General features: G+C 50.3%; 4 protein-coding genes across 4 annotated transcripts; 2 read left to right on the top strand and 2 right to left on the bottom strand.

Annotated features, from left to right (window-relative positions):
- Positions 1 to 526: 526 nt before the first annotated feature.
- On the top strand, positions 527 to 1,948 carry HO173_004963 (uncharacterized protein; the record flags this gene model as incomplete). Its single annotated transcript, XM_037306881.1, has 1 exon — positions 527 to 1,948. One exon carries the CDS (start codon positions 527 to 529, stop codon positions 1,946 to 1,948), a length of 1,422 nt encoding a protein of 473 aa, XP_037166005.1.
- Positions 1,949 to 8,935: 6,987 nt separating this feature from the next.
- HO173_004962 (uncharacterized protein) lies at positions 8,936 to 10,066 on the bottom strand (the record flags this gene model as incomplete). The annotated part of the gene is made up of 1 exon (XM_037306880.1): positions 8,936 to 10,066. The coding sequence occupies one exon, from the start codon at positions 10,064 to 10,066 to the stop codon at positions 8,936 to 8,938; it is 1,131 nt and encodes a 376-aa protein (XP_037166004.1).
- Positions 10,067 to 10,533: 467 nt separating this feature from the next.
- On the top strand, positions 10,534 to 11,136 carry HO173_004961 (uncharacterized protein; the record flags this gene model as incomplete). The annotated part of the gene is made up of 1 exon (XM_037306879.1): positions 10,534 to 11,136. One exon carries the CDS (start codon positions 10,534 to 10,536, stop codon positions 11,134 to 11,136), a length of 603 nt encoding a protein of 200 aa, XP_037166003.1.
- Positions 11,137 to 11,445: 309 nt separating this feature from the next.
- HO173_004960 (uncharacterized protein) lies at positions 11,446 to 12,864 on the bottom strand (the record flags this gene model as incomplete). The annotated part of the gene is made up of 1 exon (XM_037306878.1): positions 11,446 to 12,864. The coding sequence occupies one exon, from the start codon at positions 12,862 to 12,864 to the stop codon at positions 11,446 to 11,448; it is 1,419 nt and encodes a 472-aa protein (XP_037166002.1).
- Between the last annotated feature and the right edge of the window lie 398 nt (positions 12,865 to 13,262).

Here is a 13,262-nt window from a genome sequence, read left to right as displayed (position 1 = left end):
ACCAGGGTCAGCCCGTCGGGCCTTCGGGCGCGCCTGATTTATTATTTACCGGAAAGTTTTGACGATCTATTGTCTGCTCTCGTGTCGTTACGGTATCTTTACGACGGTATATGAATTTCTTAGAAATTCGATGATGATGTGGATTTCATCGGTATCCAAGGTGGCTTGCAATGATAGTGAAGTGAGCCGCGGCTATTACTTTTCTCAATCATCTTGCCTCGTCATCGCCAGGGCCCCTACCCGTGCAATGATCTTTTTGCAAAGACCATGCGGGATATCACTGGCAGCGGAGAAGAGAAACTGAGTTCTTGCCGTTTGAACTTGTCCTCAGTCCTTTTCTTTCTTCAATCTCTAGCTCATCGCTGACCACCTCACTGGACTGCACAAGTCAACATGGCCTCATCATCGCCAGAGTCTGCCCCTTTCTGTTTGACTCCCTCTCGATAACGTCATCGGTGCCCCCTACGTTCACAAGGCTTTGTTCTTTCCCGATTCCGGCTCAGATGTCTCGTTACTGGTGCAGAATATGACATCTGCCCTCGCTCAGACGTTCAACGCGATCCCACTTCTCGCGGGCACGGTCACGCTTCTTCCAGACGCTCCACAGAGAGGGAGACTGGCAGTCACAGCTCCCTGGAGGACCGCCGAAGATGCACTCATAGTGAAAGACCTGAGAAGGACGGACTATCCTAGTTATGAGGCCTTGCGCTCGAAACAATTCCCTATGGTCGACATCAACTACAGTATACTGGTGCCAACACGACAACAGATGCTTATACCGAAGGTCGAAAGGCTCGAGGTAGGCGAGAGACCGGTCCTGCTAGCACAGATAAATTTGATCAAAGGTGGCATGGTCTTGGGATTCATCCTCGACCACGCTTTCACCGACGGCGCCGGGTCCTTTACTGTCGCCAGAGTGTGGGCTGCTTACTGTCGGGGTGAAGATGGGTCGCAGCTTGTCAGCCCTGATTGCGTTGATAGAACCCGGCTCATAGAGGGTGATGAGAGCGCAAGACTCGAAGACATCAGAGAATATAAATACCACCCTGAACCAAAAGGTCCGGCTCGGGCGCAAGGCTTTCTCTCTCGAATGTTTAAAAATCTGCGCTTGTGGATCGTTCTTTTTTCTCGTTCACTTCTCGACTTCAGATTGAATGCAATGCACAATTTACGAGCGGTTCTTCGTGTCGGACCAGCGAACGAGACGTCACGGTCTGAGTCCAACCCATTGGCAGGAGAAATGTTCTTTTTCTCCAAAGCAAAGCTTCGAGAATTGAAGGAAATGGCATCAAGACTAGAAGGTGACGAGACGAGTTGGATCTCTACCAATGATGCCCTCGCTTCTTTGATGTGGTGTTGTGTCACCGCCGCCCACAAGACCAAGATTCAAAATCATTCCGAATCGATCAAAGACGAGACCGGGCTCTGCTTCGTCATCGATGCAAGACGGTTCGCAAGACCGCCCTTGCCTGCACGCTTCATCGGCAATGTTCTCATCTGGGGAAACATCATCAAACCCTTCAGCACTGTCATTCCTACGGCCAAAGGCGTGACCGAGTGCGCTCACACTCTGCGGCGTAAGATCAACCAATACGACGACACCTATCTCCCACACTTGATTGGAGCCATTAAATCTGTCCCTGACGTCAGCAGAGTGAGACTCGACAGTATGGGATTTGAGGGGCGATACCTTGTGGTCAATTCCTGGGCGACTCAGGATCTGTACGATCTTGACTGGGGCACACTGGTGGGTGGAAGGTGCGAGCGAGTCAGGATACATAAGCCACAGTTTGAGGATTTCTGTCTCGTACTGCCTGAACTGAAGGGTTGCAAAGGAAACGAGGAAGCTGCTGGTTTGGAGGTCATTATCAGCATTAGAAGCAACTACATGAAGATGCTGAGGGAGAATGAGCTTTTCAATCGCTTCGCGGAGTGGAGATGCAGTTGAGAGAGAGCATCGCACGCTTGGGACAGCCCAAGATCTAATATGGCGATACTAGACTTCGCCAGCGGTATTTTTCTTGCATAGTCCTTCGGACTATAGAAGTTTCATTGCTAGCAGTCCTCTCGAACCCATCAGGCTGGCTCCTTTCACAGCAACGTGGCAATTCGAAGCAGTAGAGATAGAAAGATCTACCGTACTCCAAGATCTGCCACTGACCTTTCTCGCATGAAAAACAAGTAACAGACATATGCATCCTCAGGTGACACAACTGTCAGCGTGTCTAGTTCCTTCTATGCATGCGTCCCTTCTACATCCTTCCATGCATATTCCATCATTGTTCCTTTCATGTAGAGTAGTTAGCCATAGATAGCAGTGCTTTGTTCTCCATCAGCTACATGATAGCTGATGGCCTCACCACTGCTGTGCTACGCTGAGAACAACAATGACGGATCTTCTCAACATTCTCACACCGTGCATTACCTGCGGGCACAATACCACCGTCCAGGATCCAATGCTACCAGTAACATGTGTCAATCCTGGACCCCTCGAAAAAATCGCCACATTTGCGACCTCCGTCGGCTACGCAGTTCTTGCAATCAGCCTCCCTCTTCACATTCATACCCAACCCGGATCCCCCTCCCCCAAAAGAAAATCTCCTCCGATCATCGCGCAGTAGTCTGCTACAACCGTGCATCTGTCGACATGCAGTGTGAGCAAGTTGCGATCTGGGCCCTAATTCCAAGTGGGCCCATTGATCGCCTTTCCGCAGCTTGGGATTTCCATGCAGACCATCCTTCCATATGGATCTTCACAATATTGGCGGCTTTAAGCCCAATTCTTCCTCAAGAGCTTCTCGCTAAGGCGGCCGAGTAGATAGGGACTCCTCTTCCCCTATCGTGGGATGATGAATACACTTGCGACACCATGGAAATCTTCTGGCCTGGCCATCAAAGCACATTAATCATGTCCTCTTTATCGTACATGTAACCAGGTATGTGATTGGCGGTTGCCCGTGAAGGTGCATTAAAGCTTAAAATGAGGCTTCAGAGAACCGGACTCCTTAGCCAGTAAAGCAAATTGACCATCCGCGCTTTGACGTAATCTACGCGTCTTTTTGTATTTGCCCGTCTCGCTAAAAGTTTGGAAATGGATTAAACATGACATTGCCGGCGTGCCGGCAACATGTTCCTCGGCAATAACGGCACACCCCGTCCGACTAGGGTAGCCAACATTTGCCGCGCTGAAGAGTACCCTAGTGATCGTAAAAGCCTCTGGGTACCGTATGATCTTCTGACGGCTCTCTTGATCCTCCGGCTTCTGGGCTTTGATGGAACAGTCCCGAGCTCTTCAACTGCCGGCAGGGTGTCAGGCTTCCTTTAGAGAAGAGGTCCCGTACAGTTCTCTGGCAGATCTCCTACGCTTTGATCGACTCGTGCAGACACGGGATGAGTGCATGCATGAAGACTGATGACCCACTTTTACATTAATCAATCTCCACAGGGAGATGTGGTCGTCAGTATCTATGCAGGTCTCCCACCCAACTAAGCGGACGGGCTCGCCCAGGTGAAGTTGGGTACTGTACCATGGCTTGATATCGATGGTCAGGCACTACAACATCAAGCTTTACACTTAGAATATCAGCTCGGGCGCTAACAGAGACCGAAAAAAGTTTAATTATAAGCCTCCAAATCCAATGTCGGGAGAGTCTTACGGAGGTCGGCACCGAAAGACTTGAGCATGCCAACAAAAGGGTTGCCAGGGAGGTGATGTACATCCGAGTGACTCGACTGAGCGGGCCAATGGGTATGTTCGTAGCTACATGAAGAATCATCGTTAGGAATTTTGCAATGTCTGCCGTCCTCCCTACGGAGGTTGACAACCAAAAGTCCTGGATAACAGTTAGTCACAGCCCTAACCCTACCTTCGGAAGGCAGCGCCTTGAAGCGCATACTTTACTTTAGGCCAGGTACATTTCCGAAGCATCTTTTTAGGTTAAGCGCACAGCAGTGTCTGGGCAACCCTTTCAGGCCGAGCGGTATCCGAGATCTTGGCACAGAAAACCTTGGCGCCCAGGGCTCTCGGTGTCAACCTCCGTAGCCTCGTCCAACACCAAGGCACGTCCGCAACAGCCCCGGACGGAACGCAAAAACAATGTCTCGACCAACCCTACGCGATGTTAGCTGCGCAGCAGAAGGGTAGGTTTCCCGACTTTCTATCCACCCAGCAAGCCATCCGGTCGCGAACCATTTTCGCTGTCGGGGGACAGGAAAGCGGCGCGAAAGCGTCACTTGCTGCGGTCGAAGCGACATGGAAAGAGTTACGGAAGGACGTCTTCGTGGACGGCATGTCGTTTTCCTTTTCATTACTCATCTACCCTGACGGTTCTGCGCTGCTGTGCATTCGAGAACAGAATGATGCAGCAGATGACAGGAACGATCGGCGCCTTGGGAGCACCGTATCTGTTGATTCTCACTCGCCTTCCGTTTGCTAAACCTCTCGAGTTCCTGTGCCTCTTGCTCCCCATGTTGCATTCGCCTCTGTTGACTGTAGTTGACATTCTTTCTTGTGAGACGCCGTTCCGTGCGATGCCGCAAGGGCTATGATGCCTCACTTCCCGGCGTTGGGCGGCGGCTGACGGATCTTGCGTCCTTGAACATGTCTACGATCGCCTGGAAATCTCTCTTCTTCAGTGGAATGCAGGCGGATCCTGAGACTGTACGACTCATGTTCCGTGTAGGAAATGGCCGTTTGCAAAGCTACTCCTGACTGTAGCCTTCGCGCTCTTCGATTGGACTTTGGCTTTCGAAAAGTGGATCTTTTGCTGACCACTATGTATCTCCCTGCTATTTGATTGAAACTCCCGGACATCTGTATCTTTCATAACGTCTTCAATCCATTTCCCAACAATGACCCTCTTGGAAGACCATCTGAACCACCATCACATTTACCACGTCGAGTTGTTCCCTGAGGCGGAGTGTAGTTCTCGTAGTAAGCCGTACATTCCGTCGCCCACTTATTCAACTTATCCGAGTCCCTGCACATTCGGTCTCGGCCCACCAAATCAAATAGCAGAGAACTAGAGTCTACATACAAGGCAACGTGTTGTTTGGTAGGCTTCGACGGCGTAGATGATTTTTTGGAGAGACGAGCGACTCGATTATCCTTCGTTACTGTGATGAGACTAGGACGCTGGAACCCGCATTGGGCATCACAATTATTACTGATGGGATGGTCCTTATCGTTGCTCTACCAACATTTAACAAGTTCCATATGTCCGCTTCACAGGAAGCGGCTTTATCCGGTTTCTTTCTCCTTTGACTGATTGTAGGTACCTTGGACTTCTTAATACAATCTCTAGCCGCTATCCTAGTAAATCTTGGCCGCATTTCATTTCTCAGTCTTGCCAGACGAACGGAACTCAGCCTACTGAGATATAAGATAAGGTACCGACACATCCTCTAGGTCCTTGGCAGCCGGCATTACGAGAATGGTAAACGTTGTGACCCACATGTATGGTAAGTCGTTACCAGACTGGATCTATCCACAAGGGCAGGCACTGCCCATATCTAGACTAGACATGACAACCGGCTACCACAACGTGAAAGGTACATGTTCGCCTTTTGTTCTGGCGCATGCCGTGCTCACGATGAAAAGCCTCCTCAACAAATGTCGTCGTCTGGAGTCAGGTAGCAGCAAGTGCATTTGTGGCGGCCTATTTACCCACCATATGATCCTTGTATGCATATTGACTCGATTCAACCGTCTGTTGAAACACACGTAATTGGGGACTGCGATGGGACCATCGATATTCCTGCAGACGGCAGTGTCATACAGAATGGGCTGACAGTCACTGGGGAGCATGTGTGAGTTAACAAGGGTAGAGACTCATGTTCGGGAGGAGATACGGTAGATTCATCGCTAGACCTGTTAAGAAGGTTAGGTTCAGCTAGCGATGGGATCAGGATTCCGAGTTTACTTGTCAGCATGATGGGCTCCAGCATAAGAATACCCTCTTCACTTCCCCCCACATTCCTCCTTGTGAGACTTCAGTCATCGTCCCAAAGCCCATCTTAAGCACTGGCTCCACAAAAGGCTCCAATCTCTGTTATATCATCGGACTCTAATCAGGAAGAGATCTCAGAACCGAATTGGTCAACACCGTAACAAGGCAGCCAAGATGTGGCCTGGGGTGATCATGAAATAGGTCCTAAGGTCACTAGTGACGTGAGTCCGCTGTGCCGTTGATGTCTTTTTTATAGTCTTTGAATAATAGCTCATGGCCATGTAGATTTCGGGACTTGCTCGAGAAGTAAAGCAAGGTAGATCACGACAATGTCTTGCAACACGCGAGAACCACAGTACGTCCTTCGCAGAGTTGAGATATTCCCAGGTGCCACCAATAACCAAGACTAGCGTGATAAAGCCTGGGCTATTCCCTTTTATCGGTGCACCAGCCTGGGCTTTTTCCAGAATCCTATGATAACCAAGGTCCAGCTTACGAAAGCATGATCTGACAACTTCAACACGGCGAGTCTTTTCTCGACGTAGGGTACTTTTTAGGACAAGACCTTTGGCGGATGGTGGTAGACGGAGCTCCTTCGGACCGTCTTGATGCGGTGGATGTAGTCAACCATTGAGATCTAGGGTAGGAGATGTTCCGCGACCGCGACAGGGTTTCAGCACATTTGATGGAGACTGACATAATTCGTCCCAATGCAGCACTACAGGCTCTAGAGGGCACTATTGATGTCATTCCCGTCATGGGGTTCTTCATCAGTGGGATCAGGACACGCAGGTGAGTGCAATGAAGCAGCTAATCAAGCTATCGAGGCCGGGCGACGGCGCCATGATTGTTAGGTTTTACTCGGGAGTGTAGGAGGTAGAGGGAGACCTCCAACAGATCTGTGACAGACGCTACAATACTGGCATAGCCCGAGGTCGTACAACAAGATTTGGAATCAAGTTGGCAAGGAGACCGGGACAGAGTGGTCAAGCAAGGCGCAGCTGAAGGCTTGCGAGGAGGTAACGCGGAGTCCAAAGGATACTGCATTTTTGGAAGATGATGCACAGGTCGTCCAATGAGTAGTCCGTCGAATCGAGTGATATTGGAGGAACTGAATGTTGGATCTCGTGCTTTAATTCATGGTACTGCTTCATGATCATGTTCGCTTCACATGGCGCGTTCAGGTTCAGAGCAAAACAAAAAGCTTTTCAGAAAATCTCAATGTTCTTTCTTAGTTTCTGCTCACTTTTGCTTCATGGGAGATAATTAGGGTCAACCGATGGCGAGGAGGAGAAGCCGGCCTATCACACTGCCATGAGCCTGAGAGGTATCTGGTACTAGACTCCTGCGTGGAAAAGCCTGGTCAGGTTCGGTCTCGGCCTCCACGCTCCGAGACTCCCCGGTTTTCGCTCCTTCAGAGGCATCGGTCGAAGATCGCCAAGGAAGCTGTGAACACAGTGCGTAACTTCCTCCACCATCCCTCACTTCTAGTCTGGCTGTTGGCTGGAGGCTCGGTTGGTCAAGGCTTCCGAGGATAAATCTGGGTTGTGATAGGTTGATCCTCCTCCGCCCATGCGTTAGAACACATAGTATCTGCAAAGTAGGGCGTAGGAGCTGGAAGCATGCATGAGTGTATAAAATGTGCACTATTCGAGCACAAAAAGCTCTTTCGCAAGGTCGATGACTTTGGAGGGCGCTGTACTGATGATGTGAGGATCGTAACTGCGCTGCGAAATGATTGATGAATTAGCCGAGAACGCAGCAGACCGTATCTGCATCATGCAGGTGGGAAGGTGATAGGTTTCCAGCGGCCAGACTTAGGGTTCGGTCTTGTCGTCACCAGACATATCACTATTCAGAAAGGAGTCCGTGGTTTCTGTAAATGTATATAGGTAACTTGTCACCCTGGTGGTCAGGAATGAATACAAATAGTGGGTGTTGATTGCCTGAGGTATTTGAAAGCGTATTTGGGTGAAAGGCAGCCTTTCGCGCCTCTTTACTTTCATACATGTATAAAAGTGCATCAGTCTTGCATAAAAGATTCATCTCATCAGTTGATGTTCTCGGAGGGGGCCGTGCCTATTGATGCCTTTCGTTGCGAACTGGGGATAGTCGCGTGTAGCGGGTAGGAAGAGATCGATGCCATCCAGACTTTATTACCCTTGTTTTAGCTACGGCCCGAGACGCCCGTTGCATCTGCATAATTGTTGTTCTGATAGGTTCATCATTGAAGATGGCCCTAGGGTACGGGTTGGCATCCCGAAGACAAGATAGGTCTGCTGAGAAAGCGATCCGGAAACCCTTATGCGTAGTCGACTTGGAAACGCCAAGTCCCGCAGAGCAAGCACAGAGCAAGCAAATGATGGACACACGCTAGAAGCAGCTAAAATCGATATGGTAGAGGTTTCGTCACAGACACGAGCAAGACCAGAATTCTCCGACGTTTTCGGAAAATCAAAGCAGAATGTAGACGTCTAGGCTAAGTGTCACGTTTCGACTGGGCACTTGGGGCATCAGGGGTCCCTGCACCGCTGGTAAGAATGAGAACTTAAGAAGGCCCAAACACTCAAGGGAAACGGCCGCGGAAGAAGAGTTGAAAGAGTATTATCCTTAGAAGATCAGTAAAGGAATTCCAAGAGGCCTCAGAACGTAAGATTTAGTGCATGGTGTTAACCACCTCTCCTCTTCCTTCGAGCGGTCTCTTCGGCGCTGGCGAACTTAGCGAATGCCTCCGTATGTATTGCTGAGAAGATGGAGGGCGTAAGAGCGTTCTCTAAGCCGAGTTGCCTAGACCAAACCCGGTTGATGATATCGAATCTCCGGGAAGTCCAGCGAACAACATCTTCTGGACAGGAAGCGAGGTGCCCACATTGTGCGCAAGTCCGCTGTTCCGTTCCTACAGACCACAGACGCCACAGGGCCTTGTTGGTGGCGAATCTGCAAGAAGGGATGATATCCTCTGCACTGCTGAGGCTTTCTGATGGGCCCTAACTCTGCGCTTTCTGCGCCTTCAGACTCTGCACCGACGCCCAAGCCTGCACAATCCCCGCCACCGACTGCACTACGCCAAAGAAGACGGTCATAATGAAGACCAACACGGCAACCCAAAAGGTGAACCACTGCGTCTTCTTCCGATCATCCCACCACAGCTGCGAAATATTCCTAGGCTCCGCGTCATCAAACGTCCGCTTCAGCAGTACTAGCCGCTCTCTCCAATACACAAACTTCTCGATCTGCCGCTCAGAGCTGTTGAGTCGATGACACACGCCAGATTGTGCATCGATCAGCCATTTCTTCCGCTGCTGCTGGAACCATGGGTTTGGCTCCCCCAGTACTGGTGGTATGAGAAGGGATATGGACCGGATTGTCTCGTCCACAAGAACCTTGGGCAAGAGAGTGGTTGGAGACTTCTTGTGAAGTTGCAAAATAGAGACTTGATGGAATAGCATAAGCTTAGTATCGTCGTCCTTGAGTAGAAGGTGGTCTGCGAGATTGCTTGTCCATTCCACTTTGATCCCACCAATTTGTTCCAAATGGGCGGCCGTGAAGGCCTGCGGTAATTTGACCAGATCAGTCGAGTTGTAGCGACAAGAGAAGTTTTTGTTGATAAATCCTTCGTTCAGCTCGTGTCGTTCCTCCCCTAGTTTCTCGTTGTCCCTCCAAATTATTGGCTCGTCATACGAGATATCGCCTGGATACTTGCTAATCAAAAGCATCAGCCATAGACCAGCAGCTAAATCGACCAAAGTCCTAGCTAGACTCCCGGAATGTGCAATGACTGGGTCCTGCGTGATCATGGCGGCGATTTCCTCTCGGGTCGAGCCGTGGTCCTTCAACAGCGCGATGATTTCAACCAAGTGCCAGTGCGTCACCCTCTCAATCTCCCTGTCCTTGTTGGCAGCTAGTTTGCACAAATAAGCATATCGAGTAAAGAAAGACTCATATGCATTATCTGTAGCTTGAATGGTCGACAAGTGAAGTTCAAAAGGCTGGAGGTCAAACACATTGGAGAGAAAGTAGTACCGCGAGGACAGCGACTGAAGAGGTTGGGACAACAAATAGCATTGCAGAGCTGACTTGGCTTCGTCATATGCTTCCTTCTCTATGGTGTCTGCCATCACACGTTCGAGGAAACACTTGGTACTGTTCTTGAAGCCCTACCCCCTCGATGATTCAGTATCCTTCACGGCTGAGACGCTGATGAGCAGCCCGAAGACTGCGTACTGCTCACCCGGGTCTCTCTGACGAACGTTTCGCTGCCGAATCAATCAATATATTCTCAGGTCTCCACTCCGTGCCAAAGATAGATCCTACGACATAATACAATCTGGACTTTTAGGCTAGCCCATCTATACGCAGCTAAACGATGTGAGGGAGTCCTATTAGGAGTTGGTGAGACGGACTTGATTGCTGGGATTGACTAATAATAATTGCGGCGCGGAGCAAAACACAGCCACCCTGACCCCTCGGACAACCTCAGCGCACCACCCCAACTTAGAAACACCTCCCGTGGACGAGCTTGTACATAAGGTAGTGGAGATGTGAGCATCGTCCTATCCACATCCTCCTTAACCACCCCATCACCATGAAGCTCTTCATCTTCCTCCTCCTCCTCCTCGAGGCCCTCCCCCTCGCGACAACCGCCCGTCCCGTCTTCCCTCCACAGAACCAACAAGCCGTCGCAATCTCACCGCCCCTGACCCCCCCATCCTCAGTAAACAGCTTCGACTCATCCAGCGACCTCGGATCCGGATCCGGATCCGACCGCGGCCCCAACAAGTTCTCCCTCTCCAACGCGCTCAAGAAAATAAGGCCGTCGTCGTCGTCGTCGTCCTCCTCCTCCTCCTCTGAATTCCGCTGCCACCGCTACCCGCAGAACAGCATCCTCGCCGAGCTCGCCGCCTACGTTACGGATCTCCTGCGCAGCTACCGCGAGAAGGTGGCTGGAGGAAAAGGGGACCACGAGCGTCCGCTGTTCGAGACGTGCTATGCGGGATATGAGAGTTCGGATGTGTCGCCTTCGATATACTTTGGGAATATGAAGGCGAAGCAGATGGGGGTGGTGGAGAAGTTGTTCAACAGTCAGCTCAAGATGAAGTTTCCGGAGGTGAGGATTGTGAAGACGTCGAATGCCATTGCTGTTGTGATGGAGGATGGGCGGAAGATTAAGCGGAGGAATACTGTGTGAGCGGTGTTTGGTTGGGATATGTATGACGGTGATAACGGCGGCGGGCTTTGATTTTTACGAAAACGCCTTTGGGGTTCTTCTCCAGGAGATGGCTTCGGTCTACTTGTGTCGGACTCGTTCTTTGGACGAGATAGAGTGGTGAGCGTGCGTGAAATTTGATAGATGAGGCCTATACGCTGGGGAAAAGGGTTTTCGGAGCATCACTAAGCTCCATGTTTGTATATATTCGAGCTTCAAGCCGAATCATCTGCCGGTAGACAGGGGAGCTATAATACTGACAGAGCATAATATCCATCAAAAGCTTTCCCTTCAAAGCTCATCATGACCATGCTCCTGCCTTACGGGTTGCCCTTTGGCTTCAAATCTGGCATTCATGCCCACGATGCACCTCACAATATCCCAATTTCCATCCTGTCCAACCCAGTCGCATACTACAATGCCAGTACTTCCATCTCCAACAGGCTTCTCCTCCGAGCCGTCCGATACATTGTGTTTCGTACACAGATAATCGACAATCGCAGGATTCAACTTTGCCGCAATCCTATCAGGCCAGCAGCCGACTTTCCAGAAATTACTTGCTGTGAGAAAGTTGATGTAAAACGGCAGCTTGGCGTCTGAGCCTGGTGAAGGGCAGACGCATTCTGATGCCCTTCTCAGATGGTCAATGGAGTATTGAATCTTCTTTCCGATGTTCTCGCTCTCCAGCACCTCATAGAAATCTTGAATGCAGAGATCGCCACTGGGGCAGAGGGAATTCGGAGTGTTGTCTGCCCATGTATCGCCGTTGATGCACCAGCCAGCCCCACCCCATTCATTCTTCAGCCTCTCTTCGAGCGTGAATCGGCGAATCAGCACGATCTTGCCTCTTGCTTCGCCCAGAGTGGGAACGCGAGGAGCCGTGAACCAGCGGTTGACGTCTCCTGCGTAGTGGTCTCGCAAGATACGACTGAGCTGAGAATCGGTGGCGTTACCAGGACCTTCACGCTTGACGGACATTATGACCGTCTCGCTCGGATTTTGGGCTAAGAAAGCAAGGACTTCGTTCAACATAGTCCGAAAGTGCTTTGGGCCACTCAAGGAGATGGGGAAAACGCCATGAACCAGGTTGAGTTTATCATTGCTTGGGTCAAGAGGACCGTCAGGCTGAACGCGGATATCAAGAAAGCGCACTCCTTGTTGTAACTGTTCGCGGACTGGCGCTACCTGGCAGCGAACAGATGGCAGAGCGCGATGGTACGTAGGAGAGTTATGGGTGCCTGGGATAGAAAGAGCGGAAAGCGGCGTTTCACTCTCAAGGGTCTTCATCCAAGTGGGAAGATTGCTGCGATAAAAAATTGCGAGGTGATGATATTCGGGATGGTAGACAGTGGTATGGCTGAAGTGCGGATTGGTAGTTATTGGCATCAAGAGCTGGGAATGACATGTCGGATGGATTATGTTGGTCTGGTACATTTCCCCTTCGATCTCGAAAAACAAGCACAAGGTTTCATGAGGGATATTAGCAGGTCTGATATCCGCTTTGCGTAATGTGGAAGGCTCGAGGAGCAATGAGACATCCTGCAAATTGGTGACCGGTTGCTTAGCATTTACAGGTGTACTCCACACGCTGGTGATCTTTGAAATGTACCCTCCACCGCCTAGCGTGTGTTTCAAGTCCTGTATCTCGTAGTGCTTGAGATTTATCGGGGTTGATGTGAGATTGCGAACCGTTAGGAGCGGGGATGCCATAGTTGAGAAGTATAGATGGAGACTTTGTAGGGCGATTTTTCAATTCAAAAATAGAGAGTCAATCCTGTCTTCTAAATTCTGGCTCTTCTTAATCACAAGGAAACACACGCAATCAAGGTAAGAGAACCGCGTTGAATAGACTGCTATTGAGAAAATATTCTGCTGGAAATCGCCATTACAGATGCCGTGGGGTCAGAGTAGCTGGCAGAAACGAGACTTAATGATCTCGCTTCTCAAAGTATTGACGATACTGTTTTTACAATTTTATGAGACAGACCAGAGGATGAACTCCTCAGGGGTAGGTATTTATTTATTCATACCAAGCATTGCGTTAAGGACTAGCGCCAAACGGAAAGATTCCGCACCGACTTCGACTTGCACCACTCTTTCTCCCCAGC

The sequence above is a fragment of the Letharia columbiana genome (genome assembly GCF_014066305.1).
Source record: "Letharia columbiana isolate WasteWater2 chromosome Unknown Sc0000013_s0, whole genome shotgun sequence".
Classification (NCBI taxonomy): Eukaryota; Fungi; Ascomycota; class Lecanoromycetes; order Lecanorales; family Parmeliaceae; genus Letharia; species Letharia columbiana.
This window is presented reverse-complemented; position numbering and strand designations above follow the sequence as displayed.